The 20,000-nt window shown below is 42.8% G+C and overlaps 1 protein-coding gene across 1 annotated transcript in view; it reads left to right on the top strand.

Moving 5' to 3' along the window:
• Nucleotides 1–1,300: 1,300 nt before the first annotated feature.
• LOC308703958 (potassium/sodium hyperpolarization-activated cyclic nucleotide-gated channel 4) overlaps nt 1,301–20,000 on the top strand; it is a gene marked incomplete at its 3' end in the record, with an annotated part of 19,477 nt that continues 777 nt past the window's right edge. The window contains exons 1-9 of the mRNA XM_081388005.1: nt 1,301–1,812; nt 6,562–6,880; nt 8,852–8,962; nt 10,314–10,469; nt 15,068–15,286; nt 16,631–16,777; nt 17,123–17,363; nt 18,047–18,211; nt 18,688–20,000. The exon at nt 18,688–20,000 is cut by the window's right edge and continues 777 nt beyond it. Coding sequence (XP_081244131.1) covers nt 1,427–1,812; nt 6,562–6,880; nt 8,852–8,962; nt 10,314–10,469; nt 15,068–15,286; nt 16,631–16,777; nt 17,123–17,363; nt 18,047–18,211; nt 18,688–20,000 — 3,057 coding nt within the window. The 5' untranslated portion in view covers nt 1,301–1,426. The remainder of the gene's footprint in view (nt 1,813–6,561; nt 6,881–8,851; nt 8,963–10,313; nt 10,470–15,067; nt 15,287–16,630; nt 16,778–17,122; nt 17,364–18,046; nt 18,212–18,687) is intronic.

Genomic DNA, 20,000 nt, shown 5'->3' with positions numbered 1-20,000 from the left:
TTTACATTTATCAATATCTATATCTGCTATAGACAGTAGAGCAGAAACACTCGCTGCTGTTATTGTTTGTACGTGACGTCATGATGGTGAAGTGGGAGGAGTCAGCGCTTCCACAGGAGCTTTTACAAGTTCCAAAAAATCTGACTTGAATGGTTTCCTTGCATCCTTGATTATTTATTAAAAGATCTTCTATTAGTGCGATCAATTATTGATCTAAAAAAAATGAGCCTGTGTTTGTGTCTCTGGCTCTCGTTATGATTTTGAGTTTCTTAATTGGCTTGAGCTGTTCAGTGTCACAGAGACAGACAGCATCTGTCTCTCTCCTCCCATCCCTGTGTCGTCATGGTGACGCGCCCGCGCCGCGCGCTCATACCTGAGTGTGGACTGTCGGGCACGCGGGTGACAGGGATGATGATGATGATGCTGATGCTGCCATGACAACAGACCTTCACGCTCTCGCACACTGATTTCATATAATACCACGTTCGTTCGTCCCTCCCGTCACGAGGGATCCGGAATCTGTCGTGATCGAGCTCAACAAGTGAGCGATGAATGTGAGCCGCGACGCGCCCTGGAGAACCGACGGATAAACGTGCGTTTAAAGGACGCGGAGGAATAACGCGCGTTTAAAGGACGCGGAGGAGTAACGCGCGTCTGCCGTTCGTTTCTCATCTGTAGCGCAACAGTGTGATGATGATGATGAGCCTTCACACGTCTGCTGACTGACCTGTGTGTGTGTGTGTGTGTGTGTGTGTGTGTGTGTTTGACAGATGAATGTCTTGTATCTATGCCGCTCCTTCACATTCGTTCTTATATAAGCGCGTCTGTTAAACGCGCACGGCGTGAGACATCACCGTGACAACCGGAGGCGAGAATCACCGCGGAACTCGTGCCGCGCGCGTCGGAGATGCTTGCCGGTGTCGGAGCGCGTCGGCGCGTCTGGGCCTCAAGGACACGCGGGACGAGAAATGAGGAGGAATGACGGACGGCGCGTGAAGACGAGCGCGTCAAGGGCGAACGGAGCGTCATCGACGCGCGTTTATTCAAGGGCGTTGGAACATGATGAGGATCCGTCGGAGGGCAGCGCGGAGGAAGCGTCGTTTTACCGGCACTGAGGTCAAACTGACCGTGCGCGCGTTATTCAGACCTCCGTTTATCTGACAGAAGAGAAACAACAGGTCACTCGTGTGTGTGTGTGTGTGTGAGTGAGCGCGTGCGTGTGTGTGTGTGAGAGAGAGAGAGTGAGTGAGCGCGTGCGTGCGCGCTCTCGCTGCTCTTTGGCACTGGCATGGATGGTGGCACAGCGGGCACCGACCCTCGGCCCGCCCGGCCCGGAGACGCTAAGCGGCGCAGTAAGAGCAGCCTCCCGTCTCCCGGTTACCGGCTCTCTCAGGCGTCTCTGGAGGGCGATCGCCGGCTCTCCATCATGAGCTCCACGCGGGACAACGGCCCGTTCCGCCCGGGCACCCCGACCACTCCTCTCCCGCACACCGTGACGCGCTCCGTGGGTTTCGCCGCGTCCCGAGCCGTTCTGGCGTCCTCCTCCTCCTCCACCGGCACCGGGATGGTCGTGGTGGCCGCCGCCGGGCCCGAGACCGGCACCGGGAGCCCGGAGGGCCCGTGTCTGGACGGAGAGGACTTCAGCTTCTCGAACCAGTCCACGTTCATCCAGAGGCAGTTCGGCGCGATGCTGCAGCCCGGAGTCAACAAGTTCTCGCTCCGCATGTTCGGGAGCCACAAGGCCGTCGCGCTGGAGCAGGAGAGGCTCAAATCAGCCGGAGTCTGGATCATACACCCCTACAGCGACTTCAGGTACACACACACACACACACACACACACACACACACACACACACACACACACACACACTCTCACACCCTCTCTCTCTGTCACACACACACTCACACTCTCACACACACACACACACACACACACACACACACACACACACACACACACACACACACACACATACTCTCTCTCTGTCTCTCTCTCTCTCACACACACTCTCTCTCTCTCTCTCTCTCTCTCTCTCTCTCTCTCGCTCACACACACACACACACTCTCTCTCTCTCTCTCTCTCTCTCACACACACACACACACGTTTGTTTGTTGCACCAGAGATTCACATGTCAACAGGCATATCTGATTATATCAATGTACACTAGTTTGGAATCATTAGGTTTTTTAATGTTTGTGATGTCAGTAAAACAGTGAAATATTATTATGATTTTAAAATATCAGTTTTCTATGTAAATATACAGTAAAGTGTAATTTATTCCTGTGATCAAAGCTGAATGTTCAGCATCATTACTCCAGTCTTCAGTGTCACATGATCCTTCAGAAATCACTCTAATATGATGATCTGATGATCAAGAAACATTTATGATTATGATGGATGTTGAACAGCTGCTTAAAGAGGTTGTTCACCAAATAAACATCTGTCATCATTTGCTCTCCCTCGACGTCGTGACTTTCTTCTGTGGAGCACAAAAGATATTTTCAGTAATGTTAGTTTTTCAAACTAAAATCTAGTTACTAGTTTCCATACATTGAAATTCACTGGGTTCCAATTCTTCGGTTCCCAGCGTTCTTTAAAATTTCTGTTCCACCGAAGAAGGAAAGTCCTGCAGGTTTGAACGATGATCATAGTGATCAGAATAAATCTCAGTCTGAACGGTAGTGCATCTCTTACTGTCTGCAAAAAGTCATTGTTGTGTGTGTGGAGCTGAGACGTGCTTCACATCGAGTGTGTCGCCGATGTCAGTCGTTCTGAAGATCTTCTGGAAGTGATGAACATCTGCATGTAAAGGCTTGAGTGACAGGTCACTATCAGTCATCTTCAAGCTTCCATGAGCTGTAGATGTCAAGTCAAGTCACCTTCATTTACAGAGCGTTTATAAACCGTTTGTTCACTTCTCTTGATTGGTAGCATATGGCCCTCTGTTACCCGTGTGTAATGCAATGAAACCTGTAACTCTAAATATAGCAGCAGTTTCATGCTGAAGAATTCCCCAAACACACACTAGCACAGGCTTTTTCATCGAGTCCATTATCACACCCAGATTTTTAGCAGTGGTTTGGCGTAAGGAAATCGAGAGCCAGATCTGTTGAATATCGTGGGCACTGTGAGCAACATTTGGGCCAAATATCACAATTTCAGTTTATCTCTCATTAAAATGTAAAAGATTTAGGGCCATTCGAGCTTTAATAGTCCAACAATAGAGGGAATACATTGATGTCAGTTTCCCTCAGCCGGACTGAGTGGCAGAAGAGCTGCTGAGTGATTTAATTGGGGAAAATACGAGTAAAACGAACAATTATCGGTTTAAACTAAAGGTTGGACTCGATATAGTGTTCCTTACAACTCACCAAAGATCCAGTGATCCGTGGATATTAACATGCAGCAGGAATCGTGTTTCCTGACCTTTATATCAGCCTGATTTCTACACCGGGGAAATACATAATACATGTGCCTGTGAATGCTTTATATAAACGCAATATAGGTTTAAATCCATGTGATCACTTATATCATTGCTATATATATCATCATATCATCCAGCCCTGAAACTTGTGTAGATTTATGTCAGTGTTTATTTAAAAACATCCAATTATGCAGAATATACGCTGGTAAATATTTAATTGATGAGCTGTCAAAACAATATATAACAATACAATATATAGGCTGTGATTTTACCCCTAAATTCAGCATATTGACACAAAATAATCACAGCAAATCCAGCGTTCTCTGCCTGGATCCAGATGTTTCTGTGTATCGCAGCGATTCATTCACTTCTCTGTTCTGTAGCTTTCAGCAGTGTGTGAAAATATTCCTCAGATTTCTTGTCAAATCTATTTGTACAGTCAGTCTCAAAGCTCTCTCCCGTTTTAGATGTGTTTTGAGTGTTTTTCACAGCATTCACACTGAAAACGAATGCTGCCACTCAGTGTTTCTGCAACTCAGTGTTTCTGCCACTCGGTGTGTGTAACTGCACCCACTCCGGGCGACGGTGACATCAAACGCATACACATTATAGTTTTAAAGGTGTGTTGTCTGCATAACAATGAAATAAAGTGCAATGCTTCCTAAAATGGACCCTAATGGGAGCATGAAGGGAAAACGGCATTGGGCCAAGAATAGAGCCCTGAGGCACTCCAGAGTCTGTGACCCGTAAGAGGTCGTTAAAGACCTTTAAAAGTGCATTTAGTGGGTTTAAAACCAGACTGAAATACCTCTAAAACTCCTTGTGAATCTGAAAAAGATACATACAATGTTCTCCAATATTTTAGAAAGAAAAGGAAGTTAAAAAATTGGATGAAAATTGGCATGAACCGTTGTGTCCAAATTAGATTTTTTTACATTTTTTTTTTCATCGATGGTCGGAAAACGGCAAGTTTAAAATACAGTGGAAAAACACCTGAGGTCAAACTGCTATTAATAGTTTCTTGGCCCAATAGTTTTAAAAAATCTCTTTTAGAAGAGATTTCTTTTCTCTCATCTGTGGGCCAGGAGAATGCTTCAATTAATCAGTCTTTCAAAAAAGAAAGAGAAGGGATCTTATCCACAAAAAACATGTCAAATCTTCTCACAGGTATCTGAAGACAGATGAGAACATGTAGGTTGAGAGGAATGTAGTGAAGCATTAATAGTACTAAAAAGCACTCAATGAGAATTATTTAATAAGTCTTTTTTTTTTTTTACATTTACATTTATGCATTTGGCAGACATTTTTATCCAGAGCGACTTACATTGCATTTCAAGGTACACATTTACATTCTTCTTCTCAGTTCTTGCTTTCCCTGGGAATCGAACCCATGACCTTGGCGTTGCAGGAAAGATATGAGAATTTTTTAAATAACATCAGACAAGTATTTCATTTTTTCAGCTTTTCTTTGGTATCTTTACACGAAATCTGAATATGCATATGAGCCCAATTAGTCTGTCTGCTGTCAGAAATGTGCATGGATCAAATATTCATAATGTGATGCATTATTCATCCAATGTATGCATAATGCATAATTCAATCAGCTACGATTTCAATTACGTTAAACGGAGACTATGAATAAAGAAACAAGGCAGAGTCAGGGCTGATGGGAAACAGATTATGAGCAGATTATTACTGATCGATCGCACACCTTAATCATGTGTGTGTGTGTGTGTGTGTGTGTTACGTCAGGCGTCGGCGTCAGACATGCTCTGGTCTCCTAGCCGTCTGTTATTTCACATTCTCGTTTACGCTAGTATGTCATTGCAGGACACACAGATGATTTCTGACGGGCTCAGCTGGACTCTTGCATTACTGTATTATCTCTCCGTGCAGCTCTGCATCTCTCATAGGGAGATGATCAATAATATTGATCTCATAAGCGCAGACAGAGATAATCAGACGCTTACAGACAGCGACTGAAACATGAACGAGATCCTACAGCTGCATCCCAAATCACATGCTTTCTAATCAGGTACTTCTTTTGAATAAAGTTACCATGAAATCAAAACTGACAATTCTTATTTTATTATATAGTATTAATTCTAAATGATTTATAGGTGCACATCATCATTATTGTGTTAAATTCATGTTCCTGGTAATCTTGAATGAGAATATGTTCCTCTTGCAGCATCTCTTCTCTTCTCTGATGACGAGGGCGGGGATATAACCGCCCACATTTGTTCTTGTTCCAGAAGCACTTCACTCGGATATACGGCACAATAGAGGAGAAAAGACCAGCAACTTCAGTTTCATGCCGACTTTAAATAATTCCTTCGAAAGCATGTTTTCTACAGTACAACTGTAATCTGACCATTATACACACTTCAGAATCAGGTCATCGGAGTTCTTAGCGCACTATAAAATATTGAATTATAAATAAAATAAAATAAATCGAATCTAAATAAGATTTTCATGAAACAAACACCACGGAAACCATAGAGCACTAGGTACTTTTCTCCTACTGTTTTATGAATACTGTCATACTGTTCTTTTCACATGCTGTTTTTATTATATAGTACACTGTAAAACATGATGCTCTTCCTCAGGGTTTCTGTCTTGTTTTCCAGCACAAATATCTAAACATTCTTAAAGCAAGAAACAAATATCTGCCAATTGCGCAAGAAAATTTTTTTTATTTTCACTTTAAATTAAGTTTATTTTTCTGACCCCATTGGCAGATTTTTAATCAATCTTAAACTTGCTTAATGTTGATATTTTTTCAGAAAAGAAGGCTTCTTATCTTCAGTCATTGTGTTTCTCCAGTAAATGTATCTTGTTTTAAGAATGTTTAGATATTTGTGCTGGAAAACCAGACAGACACTGAGGAAGAACAAGATGTTTTGACAGTTCAATTCACATTTATTTGTACAGCGCTTTTCACAATACACATCATTTCAAAGCAGCTTTACAGAAAATGCATGAGTCCACGTTACAATTTAGAGTGATCTGTAGTGAGATGTAAGTTATGTATTTCAGAAATGTACATATACAAAATCACAGTTAGAGGTGAAGGTATTAATTTAAAATGTAGGGAAGAGTGTTCGCAGGTTAACGGAGTCCGTCTGTCTGCAGGTTTTACTGGGATCTCCTCATGCTGATGCTGATGGTGGGAAACCTCATCATCCTCCCGGTGGGAATCACCTTCTTCAAGGACGAGAACACGCCTCCATGGATCATCTTCAACGTGGTGTCGGACACACTGTTCCTGGTGGACCTGGTGCTGAACTTCCGAACCGGGATCGTGAAAGAGGACAGTACTGAGATCCTGCTGGACCCGAAGGCCATCCGCCAGCGCTACCTGAAGAGCTGGTTCCTCGTGGACTTCGTGTCTTCCATCCCGGTTGATTATATCTTCCTGATGGTGGACCTGGAAGCTCGACTGGACTCCGAGGTAGAGGAATAAAGTGTGTCAGTCTCTCAGTGAGGCGTCATGAAACTTCAGAGCTCAAAGCTTTCTCTTCACTCTAAAAAGAGCTTGTGTGAAACCAGGGTTTGAAATTAACTTTTTCACTCACCGGCCAATTTGGCTACTACATTTTTAAGTTACTGGCCATTCAGAACTTCTACTAGCCAAAAAGAAAAGAAAGAGAAATAAACCAGATGAACTACTTCACAGCTTATATATATATATATATATATGAAATAACATTTGGATTACATACATTCATTTCTTATTCAAACTAAATCCTGTCATCCAGCATCTCCTCTTTCATCCTTTTACCATAAATGTGTTTTAGGCGAATTAGCGTGTCGTTATTTGTAGCGTAGTGATGAGTGTGTTCCAGATATGTAAGCCAGATATGAGCAGATTATGCGCAATACGCTGTATTTAATATATCATGATGACTCACGAGTATTTGCGCTAAATCTGCGCAGATTTGGTTCACACGAACTTCCCCAGCAAAGTGAGTAAACATAATAAGTAACACAACAAATTGGCCAGTGATTTGCCAGCATTACTCGCCACAGTTGATTTTTACCCACGTTTGGCGGGTGTTCATGTAATACCCTTGTTGAAACGTATCGACAGCAGCAGCTCATTCAGAAATCTGTGGTTCTTTAAGAGACATATCAGCCAAAACATCATTCATTCATCATTCTGTCATCATGTATTCGCCCTCTTGTCGTTCAAACCCTTATGACTTTCTTTCTTCTGTGAAACACAAAAGAAGATATTTTGGGAAACTGAGTGTTGTTGTTGTTTTTTGTCCTACAGTGAAAGTCAATGGGGTCCAATGTTGTTTGGTTCTCAGTGTTCTTCAAAATATCTTTTTATGTTCCACTGAAGAAAGAAAGAATGTTTGGAAGCATGAACTAATTTTTCTGCATCAGAAACAGATAGCAGGTTCTGAAGCTTAGCAATGTTTCTGAGGTAGAAGAAGGCTGTGTCACTTTATAACATATGAAATATTATTTTCGAAAGACAAGTTGTTTTCTAATATAACTCCCAGGTCTTTAACTGTAGAGGATTGAGTTACAGTACATCCTTCTAAACGCAAATTGTATTCTAATAGGTTTTGTGTACAGGGTTTTGGTCCAATAAGTAATACATCAGTCTTATCTGAATTTAATAGAAGAAAATTACACGTCATCCAGTATTTTATATCTTTATCACACTCTGTCAACTTGGATAATAAGAGATTTCAGCTGGTCGTGATGAAATATATAACTGAGTATCATCGGCATAACAGTGGAAACTAATTCCATGTTTAATATTACCTAATATTACCAAGTTGCAGCATATATATTAAAAATAGCAACGGGCCGAACACAGAGCCTTGCTGCACTCCATAATTTACTGTTAATTTGGATAATTCCCTGTTTAAATAAACAAAATAGTAACGGTCTGATAGGTACGATTAAGCCACCTTAACGCCTGTCCCTGAATTAGAGTTAAATTGTGAGAATTGTGAGATAAACATTACAATTACCTTTTTATTTTTTATTCTGTGTCGGAAACAACATTCCATAAGAAACTCACAAGTGACATGAAACGAGTAAATGATGACAGAACGGTAATTTTTGGGTGAACTATCCCTTTAACAAACAAGTGACCCATAGTCGAGTCAACTTTATTTCTACAGCTTTATACAATACAGATCTTTTCAGAGTAGCTTCACAGTAATAAACAGGAGAATAACAGAATCACTGATGAAACTTCATCAAATATGAGACAAACTTAGAGTCAGGAGTGAAGCAGCTCTACAGAAGAAGAGAGAGTCACTATTCAGATCAAGTTCTGTTCTCTGATAGTGTCAGTGCAGTCAGATCAATAATATTAGTCTTTTAAACCTGAACTTTATCCAGGATAAACTAGTCTGTAACTGAATGCTGTGTAATGGTGTAATTGTGTTTCCCGCAGGTGTACCGGACGGCTCGAGCGCTGAGGATCGTTCGATTCACCAAGATCTTGAGTCTTCTGCGTTTGCTGCGTTTGTCCCGTCTCATCCGGTACATACACCAGTGGGAGGAGGTGAGGCTCACTCCAGATAACAAAAATATGTTCTGACAACTAACAACGTTTTGAAGACCAATAAGGGATTGTTTTCAATGTTTTTTCACAGAGATGCTCTCAGATTGTCTAGTGTTATAAAGTTTATTCTTGCATGGGTTTTTAATCTTCGCCATTTTAACTGTTCAAGTCAATTTAAAGGATTACTTCACTTCAGAATGAAAATTTCCTGACAATTTATTCTCCCCCACGTCATCCAAGATGTTCATGTCTTTTTTCCTCGGCCGGACGTCAACCTTTTTGTTCTTTTGTTATTACTTGTCTTAATTAAGCTTGAGATCGTTTTGCTTGCATTGGTTTGGCTATTATTTTGTGTTCCTGTGACATAAAGAATTGTGATATTTTACTGGCATCTAAAGTCATGAAATGTTAATTATTGACGCTTGTTTCTGAATGAAATAAAAAAGGTACAGTAATTGCAACTTTTTATCTCACAATTCTGACTTTTTTCATTGAATTGAGAGAAATAAAAATCACAATTACCAATTTCCTTATTAATTTTTTTATTCCATGCCGGAAACAAGCTTCCATAGGTAACAACATCTTTAACATCTTTATTTCCAGCAAAAACATAATTAAATATAACAATATTGTGAAATTAAACTTATATTACTCACATAAGTCAGTGAGTAACTGTGTCAAATATTCATGATCTCAATATTGACCTAAATAATCATGATGTTTGCGATAAGCGTGTGTGTGTGTGTGTGTGTGTGTGTGTGTGTGTGTGTGTGTGTGTGTGACCTCCTTCACTTCCCTTTACCTCTGTACAGATAAAAAATTGTCAAAATAATTCCAGTTCACATGTATACATGGAAGCGCAAAACAATTCTGTATTATAAATATTTAAGGCCAGACAAGTAGTTGGTTGAGGTCTATTTGTAGAGAAACACTACATGCCTGCGCACAAATATATTCAAACGCACATATCTATAGACTTAACACGCAATTCGCATGAGCACGCCGTCAGCGCTTTCACAGGTTCGCGTTTTTGAAGTTTGCGCAGAAATAACTTTTTTTCCCCAAAATTTTTCAAGGCTATTTCAAGGTATGCGTTCTCGAGCACCGAACACTGTTGTTGTGCGGATGAGCGGCCGGAGCGCGTTAAGGGTTTTCTGTTTGATAAACATTAGTGAATTAGAAGTGAATCAATCTAAACTAACTTTAGCTGGACAATAACTTTATTCTGCTGTAAAGCCTAAACAATCTCTGTTACTGTAATCTCCTGTTATCACTGTAAAGCTGCTTTGAAACAGTCTATATTGTTAAAAGCGCTGTATAAATGAAGGAGACTCGACTTGTGTTGCCCCAGAACATGACCTATGACCTGGCCAGTGCGATGGTGCGTATCGTGAACCTGATCGGCATGATGCTCCTGCTGTGCCACTGGGACGGCTGTCTGCAGTTCCTGGTGCCGATGCTGCAGGACTTCCCTCTCGACTGCTGGGTCTCCAAGAACAACATGGTGGTGAGGAAGACCTTCTGATCCACACACTGCGGTCACACACACTCCCAGCTAGCAGGAAACTAGCTGAGATATCACACTCACAAGATATCTTATTCTGAGATATCTTATTCAAGATATCTTATTCTGAGATATCACACTCACACTCACACACACACACACACACACACACACACACACACTCCTGAAGGGGTATATTCTGAGATATCTCACACACACACACACACACACACACACACACACACACACACACACACACACACACACTCACTCCTGAAGGGGTTTATTCTGAGATATCTCACACACACACACACACACACACACACACAAAGGCGGGTTTATTCTAAACAGGGTTTACTCTGAGATATCTCACACTCACACACATACACACACACACACACCTGAAGGGGTTTATTCTGAGATATCACACTCTCACACACACACACACACACACACACACACACACACACACACACACACCTGAAGGGGTTTATTCTGAGATATCACACTCACACACACACACACACACACACACACACCTGAAGGGGTTTATTCTGAGATATCACACTCTCACACACACACACACACACACACACACACACACACACACACCTGAAGGGGTTTATTCTGAGATATCACACTCACACACACACACACACACACACACACACACACACACACACACACACACACACACACACACACACACACACACACTGAAGGGGTTTATTCTGAGATATCACACTCACACACATACACACACACACACACACACACCTGAAGGGGTTTATTCTGAGATATCACACTCACTCACACACACACACACACACACACACACACACACACACCTGAAGGGGTTTATTCTGAGATATCACACTCACTCACACACACACACACACACACACACACACACACACACACACACACACACACACACACACACACTGAAGGGGTTTATTCTGATATAACAACCGGCTGGATGTACATTATCCTCTTATTACATGAATACCATGTAAAAATGTGAATTGCCACATAAGTAAATAATTCGACACAAAATATTGATCTAGATATTTTATCAGCTCTTTAAACGCAAAGCTTCATGGAGAGAGCAGTTTCAGCGGCGAGAATTTTTGTATGAAACAGAGCGAGAGAGCGAGTCCACGATACTGGAAGGCATAATTAAATAACTGTACACAAAATATTGATTTGACTGAGTTTTAATATTTTATTAGCTCACCAAATGCAAAACTTCCACGAGAAAACCCGTTCCTAGCGAGTGTGTAGCGAGTGTGTAGCGCTGCTGCCTTCAGTGACCCGGATGAGCCTGTGTTTCTGTTCCCAGCGGCTGTTATCTGGGAATAACTTACAGCACGATTGACCAATCAGAATCAAGTATTCCACAGAGCCGTGTAATAATAATAATCAAACACCTCACTGTCGGACCACTCAGTCGAACAGATCCGTGTTCTGCAAGAGTCACAGCGTGAACACTGATCTGTGTGTGAGACCTGTGGAGCAGCACGACTGCGTGTGTGTGTGTGTGTGTGTGTGAGACCTGTGGAGCAGCACGACTGCGTGTGTGTGTGTGTGTGTGAGACCTGTGGAGCAGCACGACTGCGTGTGTGTGTGTGTGTGAGACCTGTGGAGCAGCACGACTGCGTGTGTGTGTGTGTGTGAGACCTGTGGAGCAGCACGACTGCGTGTGTGTGTGTGTGTGTGAGACCTGTGGAGCAGCACGACTGCGTGTGTGTGTGTGTGTGTGTGTGAGACCTGTGGAGCAGCACGACTGCGTGTGTGTGTGTGTGTGAGACCTGTGGAGCAGCACGACTGCGTGTGTGTGTGTGTGTGGATAACAATGTTAGCCTGATGCATGGAAGTGTAAATATGAATTTCGTTAGCCTCATAGCATAATTGCCTAAGTCATTTTTTAATTAATTATTTCTTAGGCAATTATGCTATGAGGCTAACGATTTGTAAGATGATATTTTCTTTGTTTTGAGCTCTGTTGCAAATCCAGAGCGGTCTAGATAGACAGTCAAACACTCGTGTGACTCGATGATGCGGCTCAGTTAGGCCCGTATCTAACAGCTCCACAGCAGACTCGGGTCTCAGAAGCAGAGGTCGGCACAGTTGGGTAAACTTTGATGCAAACTTTGCGGGATTCACGATACTGATGACCACAGCTTCTCTCATCACGTTCCCTCAGACGACTGCTGTCTCTGTCGACTGTGAGGACGCTCACTACAGGTGTATAGCACTGCGTTCTCATGTCAGAATTACCATAATCATGAGACGACTCGTCACAATTCTGAAGTCTGAGCTTTTCACGTCCTTGGACTCAGAAGTTATTGATTTCTATGGCAACACTCGCTGAAACGCCGGGATGGATTCATGCTGACGGCAGGGAAAGCTTCATCGCTACAGTAACTCATACAGTATTTCCTGTACCAATGCAGTTCATACCAATCTGCCATTGTGGACTTTGAATATTGTAGGGCCCTATGAAATATGATTTTATTTTTTCCTCACATTCCAGTTCAGTTCTCATACAACAGCATCAGTACAGTCAGATCCATAATATTACTGAATATTAAGTGTCCCTGACTAAGCAAGCCAGAGGCAACAGTGGCAAAACCCCAAAACCAGATTCAGTCTCTCAGTTCTCCTCTGGCCAACGAACAATCTGATCTGATCTGGATCCGGCCCGGATCCGGCTGACTACATGCACAGCTGATATAAAGACTTGGATGACTAGTAATGTCATACTACTTAAATCTGAAAAAACTGAGATTCTAATTATTGGACAAAAAACCTCCTCACGTACTAATCTAGAATACTGTCTAACACTTGATGGCTGCTCTGTCAAGTCTTTGTCGTCGGTTAGGAACCTGTGTGTGTGTGTGTGTGTGTGTGTGTGTGTGTGTGTGTGTGTGTGACTGATCACTACTACATGCACCTGCTTGTCTTGTCGGAATATTGAGGTAATATTAAAAATATCTAATTAAAAACAGGACACACACACACGCACACACACACTGTGTGATTGAATCGCTGACTCACCCCAGTAGGGTTTTCCACCGCTGTTGTCATGGTGACGGTTGCTAGACAGCGGATGCTCAGCGTTCCCCAGACAGCAGCAGATCTGAGCTATATTTGTCTCCTCCATCAAGTCTTGAGCACTGGAGAGATAAACATAACACAGTCATCTCATTCACAAAACACACACGCTCGCGACCGTGCCACAGATGATCGCTGCGTTCGAGCTGTTTCAGCGCATGTTTAAGCACATGTTGTCTGTACTGACTAGTTTTATTTTGAATTTGAATCAGTTCTGCTCCTCAAAGCGTCCTGTTGATGCACTGACGGCCAGTGATCGTGTAACCGGTCACAGCACTGAACATGAGGCTGGTTTGTGTAGATTTAGCTCTGCTGGAAACGAGGGCGAATCCCCGTGTGACGCGACGCAGCGGCAGGGAAAATCTCCTTGACAGTGTGGAAGATTCCTTGGGAAAAACTAAAGGAGAGATCAGGCAGAAACAGCACACATAAACACTGTGTACTTTAAAACGTAGAAGAACCGAATGAAAAGAGGCTCGAAAGGTTAAATTCATAATCTAATAATAACACGGTCATGACTGCAGGTCTGAGAACGAGTGTGTGTTCTGGCGCATTGTTGGAGCGTTGCTATTTTCAGGAACTGAACTAGACTGAGCCGTTGACCGACTGAACCTGCTCTGAAGTCACTGGAGCAGAATTATTTTTTGTTATTTAAAGAGCGCGTTAATAATGAACGCCTATAGGCGGATCCACAAGATGCTACACCATGCTTATTACACACACACACACACACACACACACACACACACACACACACACACACTCTGCTTATTACACACACACACACACACGACCCTTTTACACCATGCGCCGGGAGCGCCAACCATTTGTCCCGTCGTTAGCAAAAGTGGATTCGGACACCTTAAGTGCACTTGCGCTGTGCGCTTTAGACCATGCGCTTAGATCATTAAAATAGGGCCCTAAAGTTGCCAGTGTCAATAAATGAAGGTGTTTGAACCATCGTTATACAGTATAAACCCATTAACCCCAGCGCTGATTCCAGAGTGTGTAAATAAGGCAGTGCTGAATAAATAAAAAACAAATACTGTAAACCAGAAGTGACATGTTACAGTTTTTGAAGTGTATTAAACACCTTTACTGAATATAGAGTCACAGTAAATGTGCATTTTAAATACTTTAAAGATTCAGATGGGCCGCTGACTTGACATTTAACTCTTTCCCCGCCAGCGTATTTAAAAATAGTTTGAATTTTTTTATAATTTTCACAAAAATGTAATGGCCCCCAGAATATTTTGTTGTTTGAATGTCTGAACATGCAATTGATCAAAAGTAAGAACAGAGCCTCTGCTTTTAAACAAAAAAAAAAACATTTTATCACACTTGAATGTGGGTAAGTTTCATAAAAAAGCAACATTATGAAAAATCCGAGTTTCTTTCCCCCAAAGACTACAACATCTGTGCAGCGCAGTGTGTTTCTGCATCCGTTTGAGAGCCAGGAGTCGATGGTCTACTCTGTGTTTCAGAACGACACGTGGGGCATCCAGTACTCGTACGCTCTCTTCAAGGCCATGAGTCACATGCTGTGCATCGGGTACGGCGCTCAGGCTCCCGAGGGAATGACGGACGTCTGGCTTACGATGCTCAGCATGATCGTGGGCGCCACGTGTTACGCCATGTTCATCGGCCACGCCACGGCCCTCATCCAGTCCCTGGACTCGTCCCGCAGACAGTATCAGGAGAAGGTAAAGCTACTGTGACCTCAGTCATGCTGTTCTTCATGCGTCCGGCTCCATCATCATCTGCGATTGCATTTTCTGAAACTATTAATTAATGAGTAAATGAATATAGATCAACCGAATAAAGTATTTAATCAAATAATTACTTGCATGATGTGCCGATTAGTTATTTTGCACATTAAATTTGGCCGAGGAGTTAACACCAAAAAATAACTTAGAGCGTTAACAAGTTAAACAAGAAAGCAAAGTTCTTTGGGGCAAACTTTCATGTTATCTTGAGAAACCCTTTTTAACAGTTTTAGCTTTAAATGAGCTTTACATTTTATGAAGTGGAAAGAGAAAGAAAGAAAGACATTGCTAACACGAATTGACATGTTTTAACACCTTGTTAACATGAATTAGCATGTTGCTAACATGTTTAGCACACTGTTAGCATTATTTAACATGTTGCTAATATGTTTTAACATTTTGTTAGCATGAATTAGCATGAATTAGTTCATTAAAAATCTGTGTTGGCTAAAATATGAAACGGTGTCAATCGCCAGTTTGCCGGTAACATTTTTAAGAATTCTAAAAATGCATAATTGTGAGAACATGTATGTGAACAACCACGATTGATGCTCGGGACAGTTGATGAGCCTTGACAATTTAAATATTAAAGCTCAAGAAGACGCAAAAGGGAACTCAGTTCGTTACTCGCAGAATTAAGTTCAGAGAAATCCGAAATCCGCGTCTCAGACAGAACGCAAATACTGAATCGAGCTCTATTCCACGTCGTCTTGCGCTTGAACAGACATATTCAAACTAAATTGTCAAAAGGCAAGTCTCCTTATAAACATAGTCAGCTGTGTCTTACCTGAACTCAAACAGTTGAGAAATAAACACACGTGCATCAGTATATTGGATCTGTGCATTAGCTCTTAAAGTGACAGCAGCCTAATAAACCTGCTGCCTTCTGTGTTTTTAATGCTAATCAAACAACAAAAGACAGAGAACAATCACTCACTGCTCTTGACTGAATAACTTTTGTAACTTTAATAAGGATTAATCTATGTTTCATGGCTGGTAAAAAATCTGTATGGCCACTAAATCTTTTCCAGTCACCGGCCAATGGCTGGTGTGGCAAAAAGTTAGTTTTAGGCTCTCTCTTATATATATATATATATATATATATATATATATATATATATATATAAAGCAAATATGATTTTTTAATCTAATTACTTAAATGATGTGCCAATTAATTAATCGCACATCAAATTTGGTTGAGAAATGACCCGCAAAAGGTAATTTAGAAAGTGAACCGGTTTCATGAGTCTGACTAACAGAGCATACCTGTCTGTCCTCCAGTATAAGCAGGTGGAACAGTACATGTCTTTCCACAAGCTCCCATCAGATGTCAGGCAGAAAATACACGAGTATTATGAACATCGATACCAAGGCAAGATGTTTGATGAGGACAACATTCTGGGAGAGCTGAGCGACCCCTTAAAGGAGGTTTGTCATCACTAAACTCAAGCCTGCCTAAAGTTTACTTTTCAGTTTCAGCTGTGTTTGTTTTTTGCTTTTTTTTTATATGTGTGTAATATGATTCCACAGTGTGTAGAAATAAGGCAGTGCTGAATAAATAAAGTGTAATAAACACCTATACCGGATATAGAGTCACAGTACATGTACATTTTAAAATATTTTCAAGATGCAGTTTGGCAGCTGACCTCAGAGAACTATTTTAGTTTATATTTTGCTAGTAACTCCTGGTATGTACATGTGAGTTTTTGTTTTTGCATTTTACAAGCTTTAACCATCTAAATAATGTGTACTTGTGCACTGTGACCTTAACAGGAAATTGTTAGCTTCAACTGCCGTAGCTTGGTGGCTAACATGCCTCTCTTCGCTAACGCTGACCCAAACTTCGTGACAGCAGTGCTCACAAAGCTAAAGTTTGAGGTCTTCCAGCCCAACGACTTTATCATTCGGGAGGGAACCGTTGGCCGTAAAATGTATTTCATCCAGCACGGACGGGTCAGCGTACTTACTCGTGGAAACAGGGAGACCAAGCTCAGTGATGGGTCATACTTTGGAGGTGAGTTTACAGCTGGTTGGTTGATGTCAGATGTTTGTAATGAGCTTTCCCAACTCACAAAAATATGTCCCAAGAATGTTTTTCTAATGTTCCCATTACATGTTCTCTGAACATTTAATACGTCCAGTTGTTAAAATGTAAAAAAAAAAACGTTTTTCTTGGTTGTGTGTACGTTAAGGAAACATTGCATTGTATCATTCTTCAAACATCACGGGGATGTTACTTTTGAATGATCTCTGAACATTCTGAAACAAGTAGAATCATTTAAAAAAGGTTAGATGAAAGTCCTACTAAAACGTTGCAGAAAAAATAAAGTTTCATGGACGACGCATTAATAATGTTTCTGTGCTAACGTTTTGAGCACATTATAAAGGCCAGACTCTGAACGAACATACTGTTACCATTACTGGAAGAACCTTGACAGAACATTAGCTAAAGTTCTGAGAACATTTCCTGTTAGTTCCCGGTTAGTGTTAAGCAGGACCAGGTCCTAAATATTTAATGGATTGATCTTGGGTGCGTTTCCCAAAAGCATTTTTAGCCAACAATGGTTGCAAGATCTGTTGAATCATGTTGCTAACGGAACTTGCGGCCATATTTTTCTTCAGGAACCCCTGGTTAAGTGGTTTAGTTGTCCTATAGATCCCGTTCTAACCTTCCTGTGGTCCTTCTCCATCACTCAGAGATCTGTCTGTTGACACGTGGCAGGAGGACAGCTAGTGTTCGAGCAGATACGTACTGTCGACTTTACTCCCTCAGTGTGGGCAGTTTCAACGAGGTTCTGGAAGAGCATCCCATGATGAGACGGGCCTTCGAGACGGTGGCAGCGGACAGACTCGATCGCATCGGTAAAACCTTCCTGCTGCTTTTGCCCCTTTATAAACCTGAAACTCATCTCTGCAACCAATAAATAAATCTCATCTTTGCTTTCACTATTTCTTAAATCCCTCCCTGTTATAGTCTGTAGTGTTCTAGACCATTTTTTTTACCTCTCTGTTGTTGCCGTTTGTTCGTGTTGTTGTCCCTTAAATCATTCCCTTAAACGTGCAACTGATTTTGTAGTTGAAGAAAGAGTAATTGAGGCTTTGGCTTACTAAATTTAAAGTTCCCAAATGTTTTCTGTACAGTGAAAGAGACAAAAATGACAGAATAACACCATAAAATGAGTCAATACAGACATGAGTGAGTAAATGAGAGAAAATATGATTGGCTTAAAAATGAAGTATTTAATTCTTAGGGAACAGTGTTTTACAACCTTGTTAACAACCATATTAAATCATTTTCTTTCTGTCCTGACCCTATTCTGAATTCCTTTTTCTCACAGGTAAGAAGAACTCGATTTTGTTGCGCAAGACCTCACAGGGAGGATCTGTTGCGGGCAGCAGTTTGGGACGGGGTGGAGGGAGCCGCGGTGGAGGAGCAGGAGGCACCGGTCTGGGATCTTGTGATAGTGTTCTGGTCCAGCAGATTGTGAAGCACGACAGCATGCCCACCATGCAGGACATCACGGCTGCGAGCAACCGAAGCAGCACCGGAGGCACAGTCTCACCCCGACCTCATCCCCTGATCTGGGCACCGCTGGTCCACGCTCCCCTCCAGACGGCTGCTGCCACCACCAACGTGGCCATTGCCTTGATGCATCAGCAACAGCAGCAGCAACAACTACAACAACAGCTTCAACAACAACATGCCCTCGGAGCTGCCATCTTTCTTCCCATCTCGCCGTCGCCCTCGTCATGCCCTCTTTCCCCTCCCCGTCCACCCATTCTACTCCCTCGGCAGTCGCTCAGCTCCCTCATCGGTGTGATGGGGACACTGCCCCCGCGTGGAGTCCCGTCCTCTATAACACCGTCACCCTCGCCCTCCACTATGGGGCCGACCGCTGTGGTCGGGGCTCCTTCAGCAGGTGGAGCTGGAAAAACTCCCACACCTGCATCGTCAGTGTCCACTCCCCTACAGGCTAGCAGAACTCTTCATTACAGCCTCCGCCTCCACACAGAGCCCACAACGTCACCTGTCCATAAAGTCCCGCCCCCCTCAGTGGTTGCAGCGCCGTCCATCGAAGGACGTAGCGCCGGATCCGGGCCACAGGGGGCTAAAGAGGCTTTACTACGCCATGTTGGAGGAGGGAGTACCCAAGGGCTCCCAATGATTGGTCGGCTCACCCAAGAGGCAAGACTGCTCTCCGCCTCCCAGCCGACTCTTCCCCACCGCAGCTGGGTGGGCGTTCAGCCTCTCCCACCTCTCCATCGTAAAGCATCCGGAGGAAACCTACTGCCGGCACCCTTCCTTTTATCATCAGGACTCGCTAGAGGAGGAAGCGCAGGTGTTTTGAGCTCAAATGCGCCACAGCTTGGTGCCACACAGATGCCTGCACACACACCCCTACTCTTGCCCTCTCAGCTGACACACACACCTCCACTCACACCAGGATCTGCTCCGCTACCCCTCGCCTCCTTCTCGTCCTCCCCAAAGCAAATCCCTCTTTGCTCCACCAACCCTCCTTTATCTCTCATGGCCGCATATTCAGGTCTAGGTGTTCCCCAATCCCAGCGAGTCAAACCCGGCACTGCAATGCCGACTTCTCCTTCAACCTCTCCTCCTCCTTGCCTACGCCCTGCTTCTCCCTCTCTATCC

Source organism: Scardinius erythrophthalmus (genome assembly GCF_964197995.2).
Source record: "Scardinius erythrophthalmus genome assembly, chromosome: 16".
Lineage (NCBI taxonomy): Eukaryota > Metazoa > Chordata > Actinopteri > Cypriniformes > Leuciscidae > Scardinius > Scardinius erythrophthalmus.
The sequence above is the reverse complement of the archived record's forward strand: the minus strand, read 5'-3'. Positions and strand labels throughout refer to the sequence as shown.